The sequence below is a fragment of the Hydra vulgaris genome, chromosome 07 (genome assembly GCF_038396675.1).
Source record: "Hydra vulgaris chromosome 07, alternate assembly HydraT2T_AEP".
NCBI classification, from domain to species: domain Eukaryota; kingdom Metazoa; phylum Cnidaria; class Hydrozoa; order Anthoathecata; family Hydridae; genus Hydra; species Hydra vulgaris.
In genome coordinates this window covers 21,512,501-21,526,003 of record NC_088926.1, presented here as the reverse complement: position 1 = coordinate 21,526,003, position 13,503 = coordinate 21,512,501, and the positions used below count along the sequence as shown (strand labels likewise).

At 27.3% G+C, this 13,503-nt stretch overlaps 1 protein-coding gene across 1 annotated transcript in view; it reads left to right on the top strand.

Annotated features, from left to right (window-relative positions):
* The first annotated feature begins 6,307 nt into the window (after positions 1 to 6,307).
* LOC136082621 (uncharacterized) overlaps positions 6,308 to 13,503 on the top strand; it is a 25,331-nt gene continuing 18,135 nt past the window's right edge. Inside the window, exons 1-2 of the mRNA XM_065802036.1 lie at positions 6,308 to 6,338; positions 10,516 to 10,683. Of these exons, the coding sequence (XP_065658108.1) occupies positions 6,308 to 6,338; positions 10,516 to 10,683 (199 nt within the window). The remainder of the gene's footprint in view (positions 6,339 to 10,515; positions 10,684 to 13,503) is intronic.

Genomic DNA, 13,503 nt, shown 5'->3' with positions numbered 1-13,503 from the left:
CGCAGTGCCTACTTTATTTCATTATTCTTTTGAGTTAGCTTTTAATTGCTCTATCAATAAATTTTTTGCTAAATCCTTTATTTACAGCCTGTTTTTTACAAAACAAATTAAGATATGAGCAATATGTATAAATTTTATATATAAATATTTTATATATGTGCATATATACATACATAATATATATATCAATTATAAATAATTAGAAAATCACTTAACAAAAATTTTTTCAATTAACACAGTGTTTCATCAATAAAAAGACTCATCAGAAATAATGAGTTTTTTTTATTGATGACAGCATTTCTGATGAGTCTTTTTATTGATGAAACACTGTGTTAAATGAAAAAAAAATTTTGTTTAGTGATTTCCTACTAATTTATAATTGCTCTGTTCTTCTAAGAACATTGAGCACTCTATTTTGTAGAATACATTTTAAAGTTGTTTAAATATATATATATATATATATATATATATATATATATATATATATATATATATATATATATATATATATATATATATATATATATATATATATATATATAAATATATATCAACTATTTACGAAATATATATATGTTTATATATAGATATATAAACATATATATATTTCGTAAATAGTTGATATATATTTTTTTGATATATGCATCAAAAAGCGATATCAAAATGCCGTCGACTATTATAAAAATCAGTGTTGAATCACCAGAAAAAATGTTTGTTGATTAAACGTTGAAAAGCAACATTCGATCAACGTTTTTTGTAAACACCAAATCAACGTTGATAAGTGGCTAACATTTTGGACAAAAAATCAATATGGAATCAATGTTGACGAGAAACATTGAATCAACATAAAATCAACGCCTCATTTTTTAGCGGGTATATATATATATATACATATATATATATATATATATATATATATATATATATATATATATATATATATATATATATATATATATATATATATATATATATATATATATATATATATATATATATATTTATATATATATAGTCGGTTTGTATTTAGAAGGTAACCTTCTGAAAATAAATGACGTTTGTCAATGAATCCTAAGAAAAACTTACTTAGCTGATAATTCCAAGTGCATCTGCTGAGTTTACCAAATATATTCAAATTTTACAGCAAAGCATCATTAAATGTTGAATACTTTTCAAAATGAATAAAACTCTTGAAGTTGAAAAATAAAACACCTTTATCAGCGACAACGAATAAATCAACAATAATTTGCCCTTACACACAAACTGCTTCAATTAGAAAAATAAAATTGAATTAAAAAAGTTGATGGTGATAGTTATTAAAACATCTAATAAATTTATTAACAAAAAATAGCAAAAGACCAACTGACCTTAATTTTGTTGAATTGGAAAACATAATGATGATTATTTCGAATAAAGTTAAAAAGTAATATCAATTATAAAAATAGTTTTATTAAAAAAGACAAAACTGAAAATGATAGGTTGACAGTACACTTTGACAATTTGATTTAATTTTCTAATCTTCTTCAAAAACTTCAAATATTGTCTGAAAAAGTCACTCCTAGGGAATTTTTCAGACAATAGTGACTGTAACTGCCCAGGTACCACTCCCTCAACTATTATAATATAACTTGCTTATATTTCTGAGATCTATAGTATGATACAAAAGTTCAATCTCAAACTTGCATATAAACTGCTGGTATTGCCAACCTACTTGATCTAGTAATATATTGAATTAATAATTTAATAGTGATATATAATTCAATAGTAATTATAGGTAGTGATACATTTCACTGAACAATGTTCAAGTTACAGACTTGATTATTTCGTAACATTTTGTTCTAAGTATCACTCCAACATCAATACTGAAAAATTTTAACTGCTTGGTTTTTGAAACAAAATTAAAAAAAACTAAACTTACCATGATTTATAGAATCTTGCTTTCCTGATTCATATAATTTGCAATCTTTTAAGTCGTCCGTCAATCGTTATCTTGCTCTACAATCTTCATCTTTTCTCTTTCAGTAACTTCCAACTTTAATTAGTGGCTGCTTGCAGCCTTGTTGGAAGCGAAGATGTTTAAAAAAAAATAAATAAATAAAAATTATTATTTTTTCTTTTCTTTAATATTTTGTCGTTTAAAAAAATTTCGACAACCAATTATATTTTACAATTTTTACATTAGCAACGACAGGACTTCCTGAAGATCATGTGGATCTTGTCATAAAACCCTTTTCAATATATGGTTAATTTTTAATAAAAATGTCTTTAATGAAATAAAAATAAACCTTTATGCAAAAACATTTAAAAAACCAAGATATAATTTTAAAAAGCCAAGAAAAACTATATAAAATATACAAAACAGAACAACAACAAACAAACACACACACACGCACACAAAAAAAAAGCAATTAAAAATAAATCAAAAATTTTTCAATTAAAAGCATATTTTTTTTAAGTTTTTGCTTAAATGAAGCTAAAGTCAGTTGGGTAGAAAAATCAAAATTTGGTAAAAAACTGGTCTTTGCTTTTATGGCAAAAAGGGGCAATAAGATTGTTAATAATTCGAAGATTATATTTGTTTTAAGGTTTCAAACAATAAAGATTTTGTGCAACAAATTTTCTCTACATTAAAAAATGAAACATAAAATATTAATCTTTCTAAAATTTTTGAAAAAACTGGAAGAACCGAAATAGGGCGATAATTTTTTATATTTATACGATCCCCTGTCTTAAAGATTGGAGTTACTTTTGCTATTTTTAGTTTATCTGGAAAAAGCCCTTGTGCAATGGATGCTCTGAAGATTTTATAAAGAATACCTATTATAACATCGTAGGAATCAATCACAATATTTGTGTTAACATCACCATACCCAGTAGCTTTATTACGTTTCAATGACTTAAAAGCAACATCAAATTCATTAAAAGTTAACTCACTAAAATTTAGATTTGAGCTTATTGATGTTTTGAACTCATCAACAGATTTATCTTTAATGAATGAAATACTATCGCTTAGTTTTGTCCTGATAGTGGTAAAAAGCTTATTAAAATCAGATGCAATATCATTTGAGTCATTTCTAAATTTGTAATCAATTTGTACAAAATTTGGGAGTAAATTTTTATTTGGTTTAAGTTTTTCAGACACCTCATTTATGATTTGCCAGACGCTTTTTGAGTTGTGCTTATATTTATCAAGCAAGTTTAAAAAGTAGTTTTTTTTTTGCATGTTTGCGAAGCTTTTCAAATAAGTTTGAATAAGTTTTGTAATTTTGTTTATGTTTTTCAGATTTTGACTTTAGGTATTTTATGTAAAGCTTCTGCTTAATTTTTTTAAGATTTTCTGAGACCTTTATTAATCCAAGGAGATGACATTTCCTTATCGCTTAAAACTATTTCAGTTAAAGGAAAATTGGAATCGTACGCTTGGTAAAACGTTTTGAAAAATTGTCGTAGATTATGTTGATATCAACATTAAAGTTAATATAACCCCAAGAAATAATTGTTTTCTGAAAGAATTTAAATTATTATTATTGGTAAGCCGTTTTTTTATAAAAAATTTTTCCTGCTTTTCTTTTTTTGAATAAACGCATTTAGAAAAAAATGGCAAGTGATCGGAAACATCGGTTTTTATAATTCCCATTTTTAGTGACTTATAAATATAATCGGTTGTTAAAATGTTATCAATTAATGACGATGAATGACTTATGATTCTAGAGGGGTGATTTATTAAAGGTATTGTTCCAGTTTCAAATAAACCATTAAAACATTTTCTCGAATTTTGATTTTCATAATGATCAAAGGAGTTTATGTTGAAATTCCCGATCAAGAAATTTTTTTCTTTTCAAGATCAGTTTGCTTTATTATGTTTTTTAGTAAAAATTTGCCAAAGTTTTCAATTCTGCCAGCTGGCGGCCTGTAACAACAGCTTATTAGTATATTTTTTAAACGCTTATTGATAAGTTCTATTGTTAAAATCTCTTTGTTTTGGTCACGATTCGCACACACACGATTCGCACCGAACTTTATACAGAAGGTTATTTAAAACAAACAATTAAACTCCTTATTTTTAAAATCTGCTTGAAAACACCAGGTTTCAGTTGAGCAAATTTAATTAAAAGAACTTTCCGCTTCACTAATAAAATTTAATAAGTTTTCAAAATTCTTTCTTAAGCTACGAATATTAATGTAGACTGCATTAAGATAATCACTTTTATTATCGCCTTTTAAAATTTTGCTCACGTTACTAGGATAAAAATAAAAGGTTTCAAATTCTGGAAAATTAATTTTATTATAACAATTAATATCCGGATCGGATTCGTCGTCTAACTGTAATTTATAGGTTTCAAATTAATTAACTTGTTTTTCAAAATCATTATTTGCTGTTTCCATTTTCGCTATAATTTAAATTTGGCAATAACTAATAGTATGCGAATAAATAATAGTATGCGAATAATATAATAATATGCGAATAAATAATAGTATGCGACATAATAAATAATAGTATGCGAATAAATAATAGTATGCGACAATTTGAAAGTCTTTTAGGAAAACTTAGTGATAAACTTATTGAATACCATTAAAAAAAAAATTAAAAAGATAAGATATTACTATTTTTGGAATTCCAATTTCGTACAAAAAGTTTGCCGTATGAAATATACGCGTATTTGCCAGCTTGTCTTTCGACTTTCATTTTTTCACATAGTTACTTTCGTATAACATTCGTTTCCTTACAGTACACTTTATATATGAAAATATTTTTACCTTTTATTTTGGAAGAGTTGTTGAGAATTTCAGTTTTATTTTTAAAATCCAGAAGTTATAGGATTATTGTTCTATGTTTGTTGTGAATTACTTTGCCTATTCTATGCGCTCTTTCATTGTTTGCATTTTTGACTCCTAATATGTCGTCGAATACTTCTTTTACCTTTTTTTAACATTTAGCCCAGGTTTCATTGTCGTTTTCAGGGACACCATAAATTCTTAGATTTTTCGCCTTGACCTATCCTCAATCTCACTGAGTTTGTTATTTATTTTTATAAGTTCATGGTTGTTTTTTTGTATTTAGATGTTTGCCAGACTTTCTTTTGCGAGACAATCAATGGCGGTTTTTATTTTTTTTATCGAAAAGATCTTCATTAAAGCTTAAATTTTCTTTGATTTCTTCTACTTCCTTTGCAATTGATGCTATTTTGGTTGAGTTTTGAAGGATGTTAAGTTCAACTCTGTCTAATCGATCATTTAATATAGTTGTGTTACAGCTAACTATGTTGATAAAAGTATTTTCATATTGCTTAAGCATTTCTTCCGTCTCGATCTTAAACTTCATAAACATTTCCGTTATCAATTTTTAACTTCAACAAGTGTGATAGACATGTTTAATAAGAATAAATAATTATAATATAAATATCTATTAATACTATTGACGATTTTTTATTTCATTGTCTTGAAGCAGCAAAAAAAAGTCATTATAGACTTATTGGTAATTTATTATATAATAAAAATGTTTCAAACTGCATTCCGGTAGTCATTTGCAGCAATTCCTGTATCCGGATGTACTTTTTATAAAAATAAACATACCTTAGCACATAATAATGAAAAAGACACATGCAAGATTGCCAAAGTATTACTTCATGCAAATAGTTCTAAAATTAATTACACAACAGCACAACAGTTTTTTTTCTAAAATACTGACTTATGCTCTATTCAGAAAGGCTTGCTACAAAAATAAAATCTGATTTCATTTTGGAGCCATCTCTCCCTGTATATAATTTTACATTTGGTACAGACACTCCTGCTGATATGATGAAGTGATCAAAACTCTCAAACACAAGAAATCAACACACAATATTATTACGTAAACATTTTTAAATCATGTTCAGAATTACTCAATCGAACTTTAGCTTATTTTGCTGACCTCTCAAAGTTGAGGTCAAGTATTGTTTTTTTATATGCTAATTGCAAATACTGATTAAAAAAAAATCAGTACAAACAGTATTTAACCTCAGTAACCTGAATCTCACATCATATCTTAATACAATATCCAAAACTCTTATCCTTTTCTTTCAAATTTTAAGCATTTAACAAAAACAGTGCTCCTAAAAATATGCATCAAAATAATGTTTAACGTTTACGATGCTTTTCCTGTTTTCTTCTCTCTGGATAATCTGAAGCGCTTGATATAATTAATTGCAACCTGCTGGTTGCCCTAATAAAAGATGATCTTAGTGTCACAGATATTACAGTAAAAAGACTAATATCATACTTGCACTCTCAAAATTTCTTTGTTTTTATTGGATTAACTAAACTTAGAATGTCAGCAAGGTTAACAGGAGAACCAGAGGGTAACATTTTAGACCTATTTTTAATTTCGATTTTGTTTAATCCCTATATTGTAGCCAACCATAGCACAAATCATCATCAATTTGGTGATGATACCCAAATAATATTATATACTTGCACCAACAAGGAAATGACAAAATTAACAAAATCAGGAATTTGCTAGTGCAGTAATAAGTATCCTGGTACCGACTCAAAATAAATGTAAAGCTTTTAATTATCACAGCTCGAGCCCCGGTATAATAGTACAATTTAGCAGGTATTAAAAGCCAGAATTAACATGGTTGAACACATTTGCAAACTGCGCTGTGAATGACATCGTCATAAGAAGAATAATAATCAGAGTTTGGCAACAAATCTATTTAATCAGAAGATATTTTGATAAAGGCTATTGATCTTTTTGGTACTACCCATCTTTTCAATATTGAAAAGGACTAATTGTTTTTTACTTGCTCAGCGTAAGGAAAGTTGCAGAGATTGGGTGGTGTAGAAAGGTAGTTTGCACTGAAGGAAGAATGTGCAATAAAATGGAAAATAGTAGCGGAAAAGTAATCATCAAATGTTGACTTAACAGAAATTACAACATCAGTATTGATATCACTTATAACTGTTATTTCTAGCAATCAGACTTTATCGCAGCATTCCGATGATGAACTTGAAGCTTAATTATTGATTCAGATTTTGCCCAAGACACAGCCAGTATGGGTATTGTGACTCCGAAATATTTGTTCTATTAAGAGCTGTTGCTCTTAATAGAACAAATATTTCTGACAAAAAAACTGCACATTTATTTTGTGCAAAATGATCTACTGGACTTCTAAAGCAAGATGTGGAGGAAGTCATTAATAGTGCCAATAAAATAAGTATAGCCTGCATAAAACATTACAAGCTTTTCAATTCAGTTCCGGTCTCTGGGCAGAAATGTGTACATTTTTTAGCTGTCCCTAAACTCCATGATGGCAAAGCGGCCTAAACGATACAAGCAATCACACAAACTTTTGATAAAACTGGGTAGATCAATAGTCTCCGATTTGATACAACGTCTTTAAATGACAGAACACAAGTTGGGATTTGTATTCTCTTCAAGCAGAGTTTGGTTGACATTTGATAAGTTCGGCCCCTCGTTGCCACATCTCAGTAGCTATTCATGATATGGTTTTCAGCCTTTATTAACTCTCAAGTTCATTAGGTTTGATTCGCAACTTCAAAAATTTTACCTCATTTCATACTGCAGTTGAAGATAAAATATAGTGTGATCTATAGGAAGGATGGTGTGATCTATAGGAAGGATGTGTGTAATCAAATTTGCACAGCTTAAGCTGTTTAAACTCAACCTCGTGAACTGCGTGAACTTTCCCTTATTTTTATCGGTGGAAAACCTGTGGGTGGAATATGGTTATGTTACCCTGGTGCTATTAACAGAACTTGTTGGAGGACGAGGGCCATACTTACGTAGAGATGTGACTATGTTGTCCTCCTCTTTATAGAAAAATATAACCCACTACATATATATATATATATATATATATATATATATATATATATATATATATATATATATATATATATATATATATATATATATATATATATATATATATATATATATATATATATATATATATATATATATATATATGTATATACATGTATATTTTGTAACATTAATAATAGTTCATGCTGAACTGGATAAATCCAGTGGGTGTGGTACACTGTGACCGCAGTTATGCTTGATTGCTACTTAGCTGTCAAACGCTCGTTTAAAGCAATTAAATAACTTTGCTGTTTCAACCACAAAAGAATGTAAGTTCCTTATATTTGCAATTCTGTTAAAAAGAAAATGTTCCCTTAAAGGATGTTTAGTGAACTATTTGTAATATTTAAAGCAATGCCCTATTAAACAATTTTTAATTTTAATTTTTAAATGGAAAACGATTCTTCTCTTTGACTTATCAATACCGTGCATAAGTTAGTAAAATGTTATCAAATCTTCTATTTTTCTACTTTTAGTTAGGGCTGTTATGCCTAAAGCAATAAGTGGATCTTTATATTTGAGACTGCTTATTGATGAAACAAGTTTACATGCTCTTTGTTGTATTTTCTCAATCGCATTGCAGTTATGTATTTTGCACACAACTGAGCTAAAGGAGATTTGTCAATAATTAGCTGCAAGTGCATTGTAAACTTTTCTAAAAAGAGAAGCTTTATTTCCAGATCTAAATCAAATTAGGAGTTTACTTGTAGCTAACGATTTTGTGAAGATTAATGTTAAGGGAAGTACAAACACCACTGAAAAATTCTTTAGCATTGCTGGAAGGAGTTTATTAGGTCCGAAGGCTTTATTTTTGTTAAAACTGTGAACCCTCTTCAATACATCATTATAATTCATTTCGTCAGGAGATAGATGAGAAAAATTTGTAGCATAATTGCTAATTCTTGTCTCAAACTTAGGAAGAGCACCATCAGGTCCAATAACGAATACATGTTGAAAACTTTTGTATAAATTATTTGCGTCATTTTGTGAAGCTTTTGTTCAATCTTTTGCAACTTACTGGTTCCTAATATATTTATATAGCAATTTTGAGTTTTGCATTGATTTTTAACTAAATCTTGTTCAAAGTTCATTTAAAAATGCTTTATTTCAGATTTTACAATCCGATATTGCAGTAATTGAGTAAAGATTATAAATCTTTACTCAATTTAGCATCTTTCCATTTTCGATATCTATTCTATATCTCAAATTTTTCTTTCCTAATCAGAAATTAAAATTTTTTTTTTATCCAAAGAGCTTCCACACCTCTAATTTGTATAATATAAATAGTGGGAAAAAATAAAATGCTGGAGTAATAAGTCAATTCATTATCCACATCCTAAACTTGCATATTTTTGTACAGTTGTACCCAGTCAACATATGAAATAAATTGAGAAATATTTTGATAATTTGCTTTTTTATAAACAAATTTATTACAGTTCACTTTTAGAAGCTTCACTTTATTTTAAGAAAGTAATCAGAAAGTATTACCAAATGTTCTTTAGCGCTATTGCCAAGCACAAACTGTGTATCCGTTGCACACATTTCTGAATTCAGTCGTAAAAATGAAGTCAATTTGTTAACTGACAGATAATATATTGGACTTTATTTTAAGGCTTTTCATTTAAGGTTTGGAGAGTTAAAATGCTTATTTGCTAATATATAAAAGCGCCATTTAATGTGTTACTGAAGATTTGTTCAATCCCTGTATTGTTAATAATAGAAGATACATTTTTATTATACCAATTTATTGAGGGAAAATTAAAATCACCCATAAATAAAGCATCTTCAAATTTTTATCAGCATAACTTTTAGCTTCTTTAAAAACTAAATCAAAAGCAGCCACATTAATAAAATCACTAGGCCTATAGAGGCAACCAACAAAATATTTCTATTTGCCTAAGAACAATACAATCCGGAATTGTTCTGGACACTTTTAAACCAAGTCTAGGTAACTCAAATTAGATATGGATGATTTATTTTGACAACAACTAAAAACTCATCAAATTTATTTTCCAAAGATGTTGCACTTAGGTACATGCATTTCCAAAATATATAGTTACCTATGTTTTGATAGAACTCTTTAATTTATATGTTAATTTTTAATTGCTAAAAGTATTGGATTTTGTAGACTCGGTTCACTAAGTTTAACAAGGATAGGACTAGGATTTGTTAAAATTTTATAATGCAACCTTCTCCCATATACTGGCTTTACTTCAGGTTTAATATTGAATGACAACATACCTTTAATTGCAAGTTCATCTTCTGTTTTTTTTTTAAGAACCAATTCTTTTACTGACTCTAATACGCAATTGACAATTATACTTTTGTTTGGTCTCTCTCGCGTTTTGTTTTTTGTTTAACTCGTTGTTTGTTACATTTTCAACAGTTAACTGTTCAACTGGCAAATTATTTTTTGAATCATAATAACTTTTGCAGTCATAAGTAAAGATGATGAATTTATTTATTCATGCAATAATAGTTGATACTTTTTTAATAAATAATCTGAATGTTAAAAAAGCTTATTAAGAAAGATACTCTCCTTATTTAGAATTATAGATAAATAAATGAATTTTATCTTATAATGATTATTTAAATTAAAGCTTAAAATATTTAAAAATTTAATATTTGTTAACATATTATTTATTTAGAATCTTTTAATTTTAGATTACTCTGGGGATATTTTTTGGACAAAATAGATCCTAAAACAGTTCCATTGATTTCGGGAATATTTCAAACTATTTCAACACTTATATTTGGATTTAGCACTTCTTTTTATTGGACTTTAGTAACAAGATTTATGCAAGGTGCTTTTAAAGGTACTCTAATTAAGTTTATAATATATTTTTATTTGAATAATAATTTAAGCTTTTAACATTTAACAAAGTTACACATTTTTGATGAAAAATACGAAAGTTAATACTGGATGTATATTTAAAAAAATCTCCTTTACCCTTGCATTAGTAGATAGACTAAGTAAAAGGTTAGTTTCTGTTAAAATAGGCCGGGAGTTTAAATCGCTATAAAATGTAGTTACCAGAGAAAAAACTTCTTTGGATTTTTTTAAAGGTGCTGGTCCTTGTAATTTGGCATTATGAAATGGTTTTTCTATAATATTATCTGGGTAAAGACATTCTTTTAACCATAATTTTAGTTCTGTTAAACGTAGTTTTTCTGTAGCATAATCCGAGGTAAAAACAATTATTCGTTTAGCAAGATTATATGGGATATTCTTTTTTATGCGTAAAGAATGAAAACTATTGTAATTTAAATAGTCGTGGGTATTTGTTTCTTTGTAAAATATATCTGTTTTGATATGTTTGTTGTTTTTAAGAATAGCCGATACATCTTAAAAACTAATGACATTGTAGATATTTCCGTTTTTATTGTATTGTGTACCTAAATCAACCGTAAAATTAATTGAATTATGCAGTTCTTCAAGAGAACTTTTAAACTTGGCGATGTCTAGATTTTTTGGCCATATGTTAAAACCATCATCAACATTTCTAAAATAAAACTGTTCAATATTTTTAACTTCTTCTTTTGAAAAGTATTTTGGTAAGATTTTCGGAAAAAGCAAAGTTTCTTCTAAAAATCCAATTGTAAGACATGCATAGTCTAGGGCAAAGTCTGTACCCATGACTGTACCTGTAATCTAATGGTATACTTGGTCGTCAAAAATAAAATTATTGTTTTCTAAAATGAAAGATGCCAATTCTAAGAGGAAATCGGAGGTGAATCGATTTGCTATAAAATCTTTTTGTTGTTCAATCCAGTATTGTAATGCTTTAAGACCTAGATTATGTAGAATACTTGTGCATAGATTGACAATGTCACAAGTTAGTATTACACTGTCTGAATCAATATTTCTACGGATTTTTCTTAAGAAATCCCAATCATCTTTTATATAAGTTTTTTGTTTTTTTACAATCGGAGATAATATTATATGAAGAAATTGGCTTAAGTGTGATGTTGGTGAGTCTATTCCAGCAATAATAGGTCAAGTTTTTAAATCTTTTGGAGGTTTAATTTCTTTAAACGGAGAACTAGATTCTTGAACCTTTTTAGTTATTTCATTGCATTTATGAAATTTTGGAATAACGTAAAAAGTACTAGATTTCCATTCAAAATTTGTAACGTAGTCTATTTCGTTTTGTGTTAGACATTTATGTTTAGCAATCATTTTTGAAAGATTTTTGAAAACTCTTTTATCTGAGTCAAAATTTGTTTTTTCATAAGTATTTAAAGAAGATAGATGATCTTGATTAACAAGTTTATCTTTATAGTATGTTGAGTCCATTACAATTAGATTGTTACCTTTATCTGCTTTTCTGATAACAATGTCTTTCATTTTGTTTAAGTTCTTTAAATGCTATCTTTTCCTGCAATGAAATGTTATCAACTGATTGAAGTTTGACAGGATTCACTTGCTCAATTTTCGATATTATTTCATTAAGTTCAGATATATTTGTTTTAAGATTATATTTAGATTTCTTTTTTATTATACTAATATCATTATTTTGCAGTTCGTAGAATTTTTCTTTTAATCTACGTTTTCTTGTAAATTGTCTAATATCAGAGTTAATATGTCAATAATTTCCTTCAGTTTTTGGGCATAATTTAGGTCCTTTTGGTCAGAATTTGGGCAGTGGTCAGGTATTTGGTGGATAGGTTGATGACCTTAGGTTGTATTTTTTCGGAATTGTATTTATCCAGTTTTTGGAAGACAGAATTTCTGATGTGTTGTTTTCATCAATAAAATCAATTGAGAAAAACTCTTATGATGTTATTTCTTTTTTTTTTCATCAAGAGTTTTCGAATTTTTCGAGTTAATATTTAGTCGATCTTTCTGGAAAGCAGAGTTTGTAGAGAATGTTTTTTTTAACCATTTTCTATCAATTCGGCCTTTGTCTTCAAGTTTACATTCTTTATATCTGAGTATCAGTTTTTCTTTTAGAGCTTCATTTTTTGTATTACTATTTATAAAGTTTGTCACTTCAGCATTTACGTTATTTAATGATGTTAAAAAACTCTTAATATTGATAGAAATTCATTTTCTGATTTAAGGCGCTGCAAATCAAATTTTTTAATAGCATTTTCTTCTTCAGGTGAATTGAAATGAAAGTTATCGCTTCTAAACTTTCTTGGTATATAGAGTGGTTCTTGTTTTAAACAATCGTGGTAAATATTTAGAAGATTTGCGCATCTGGAATGCTTGTAATAAAGATATTCATGTTTTTTAAGAGATTTAATAAAATACCTTTGATGTTGATCTTTAAATTTCTGGTAATCTTTTTCAATGTCATTTTTTGAATTATTTTGATACTGATAATTAGTTAAGCAGACTTTAAGAGTTGACTAAATGACTTCTCTTATTAGAGGTTTAAATTCATGAATTATTGTAGGTAAAGTTTCCTTTAAGCTTTTTATAAAGTCATAACACATTTCATCTGTATTTTCTGAATTAATGTTTCCTGCTGACATTTTAACAAAATAACTACAAAATTGATAAAAAACAATATAGTTCAAAAAGGTATGCCAAGCAAAAAAAACAATAATTGAATTTTTGAAATTAGAAAAAAGATTCCTTTCTTTTAAATAAGTATATGAATGATAAAAAAGCACAAGAAGCCTTTCAC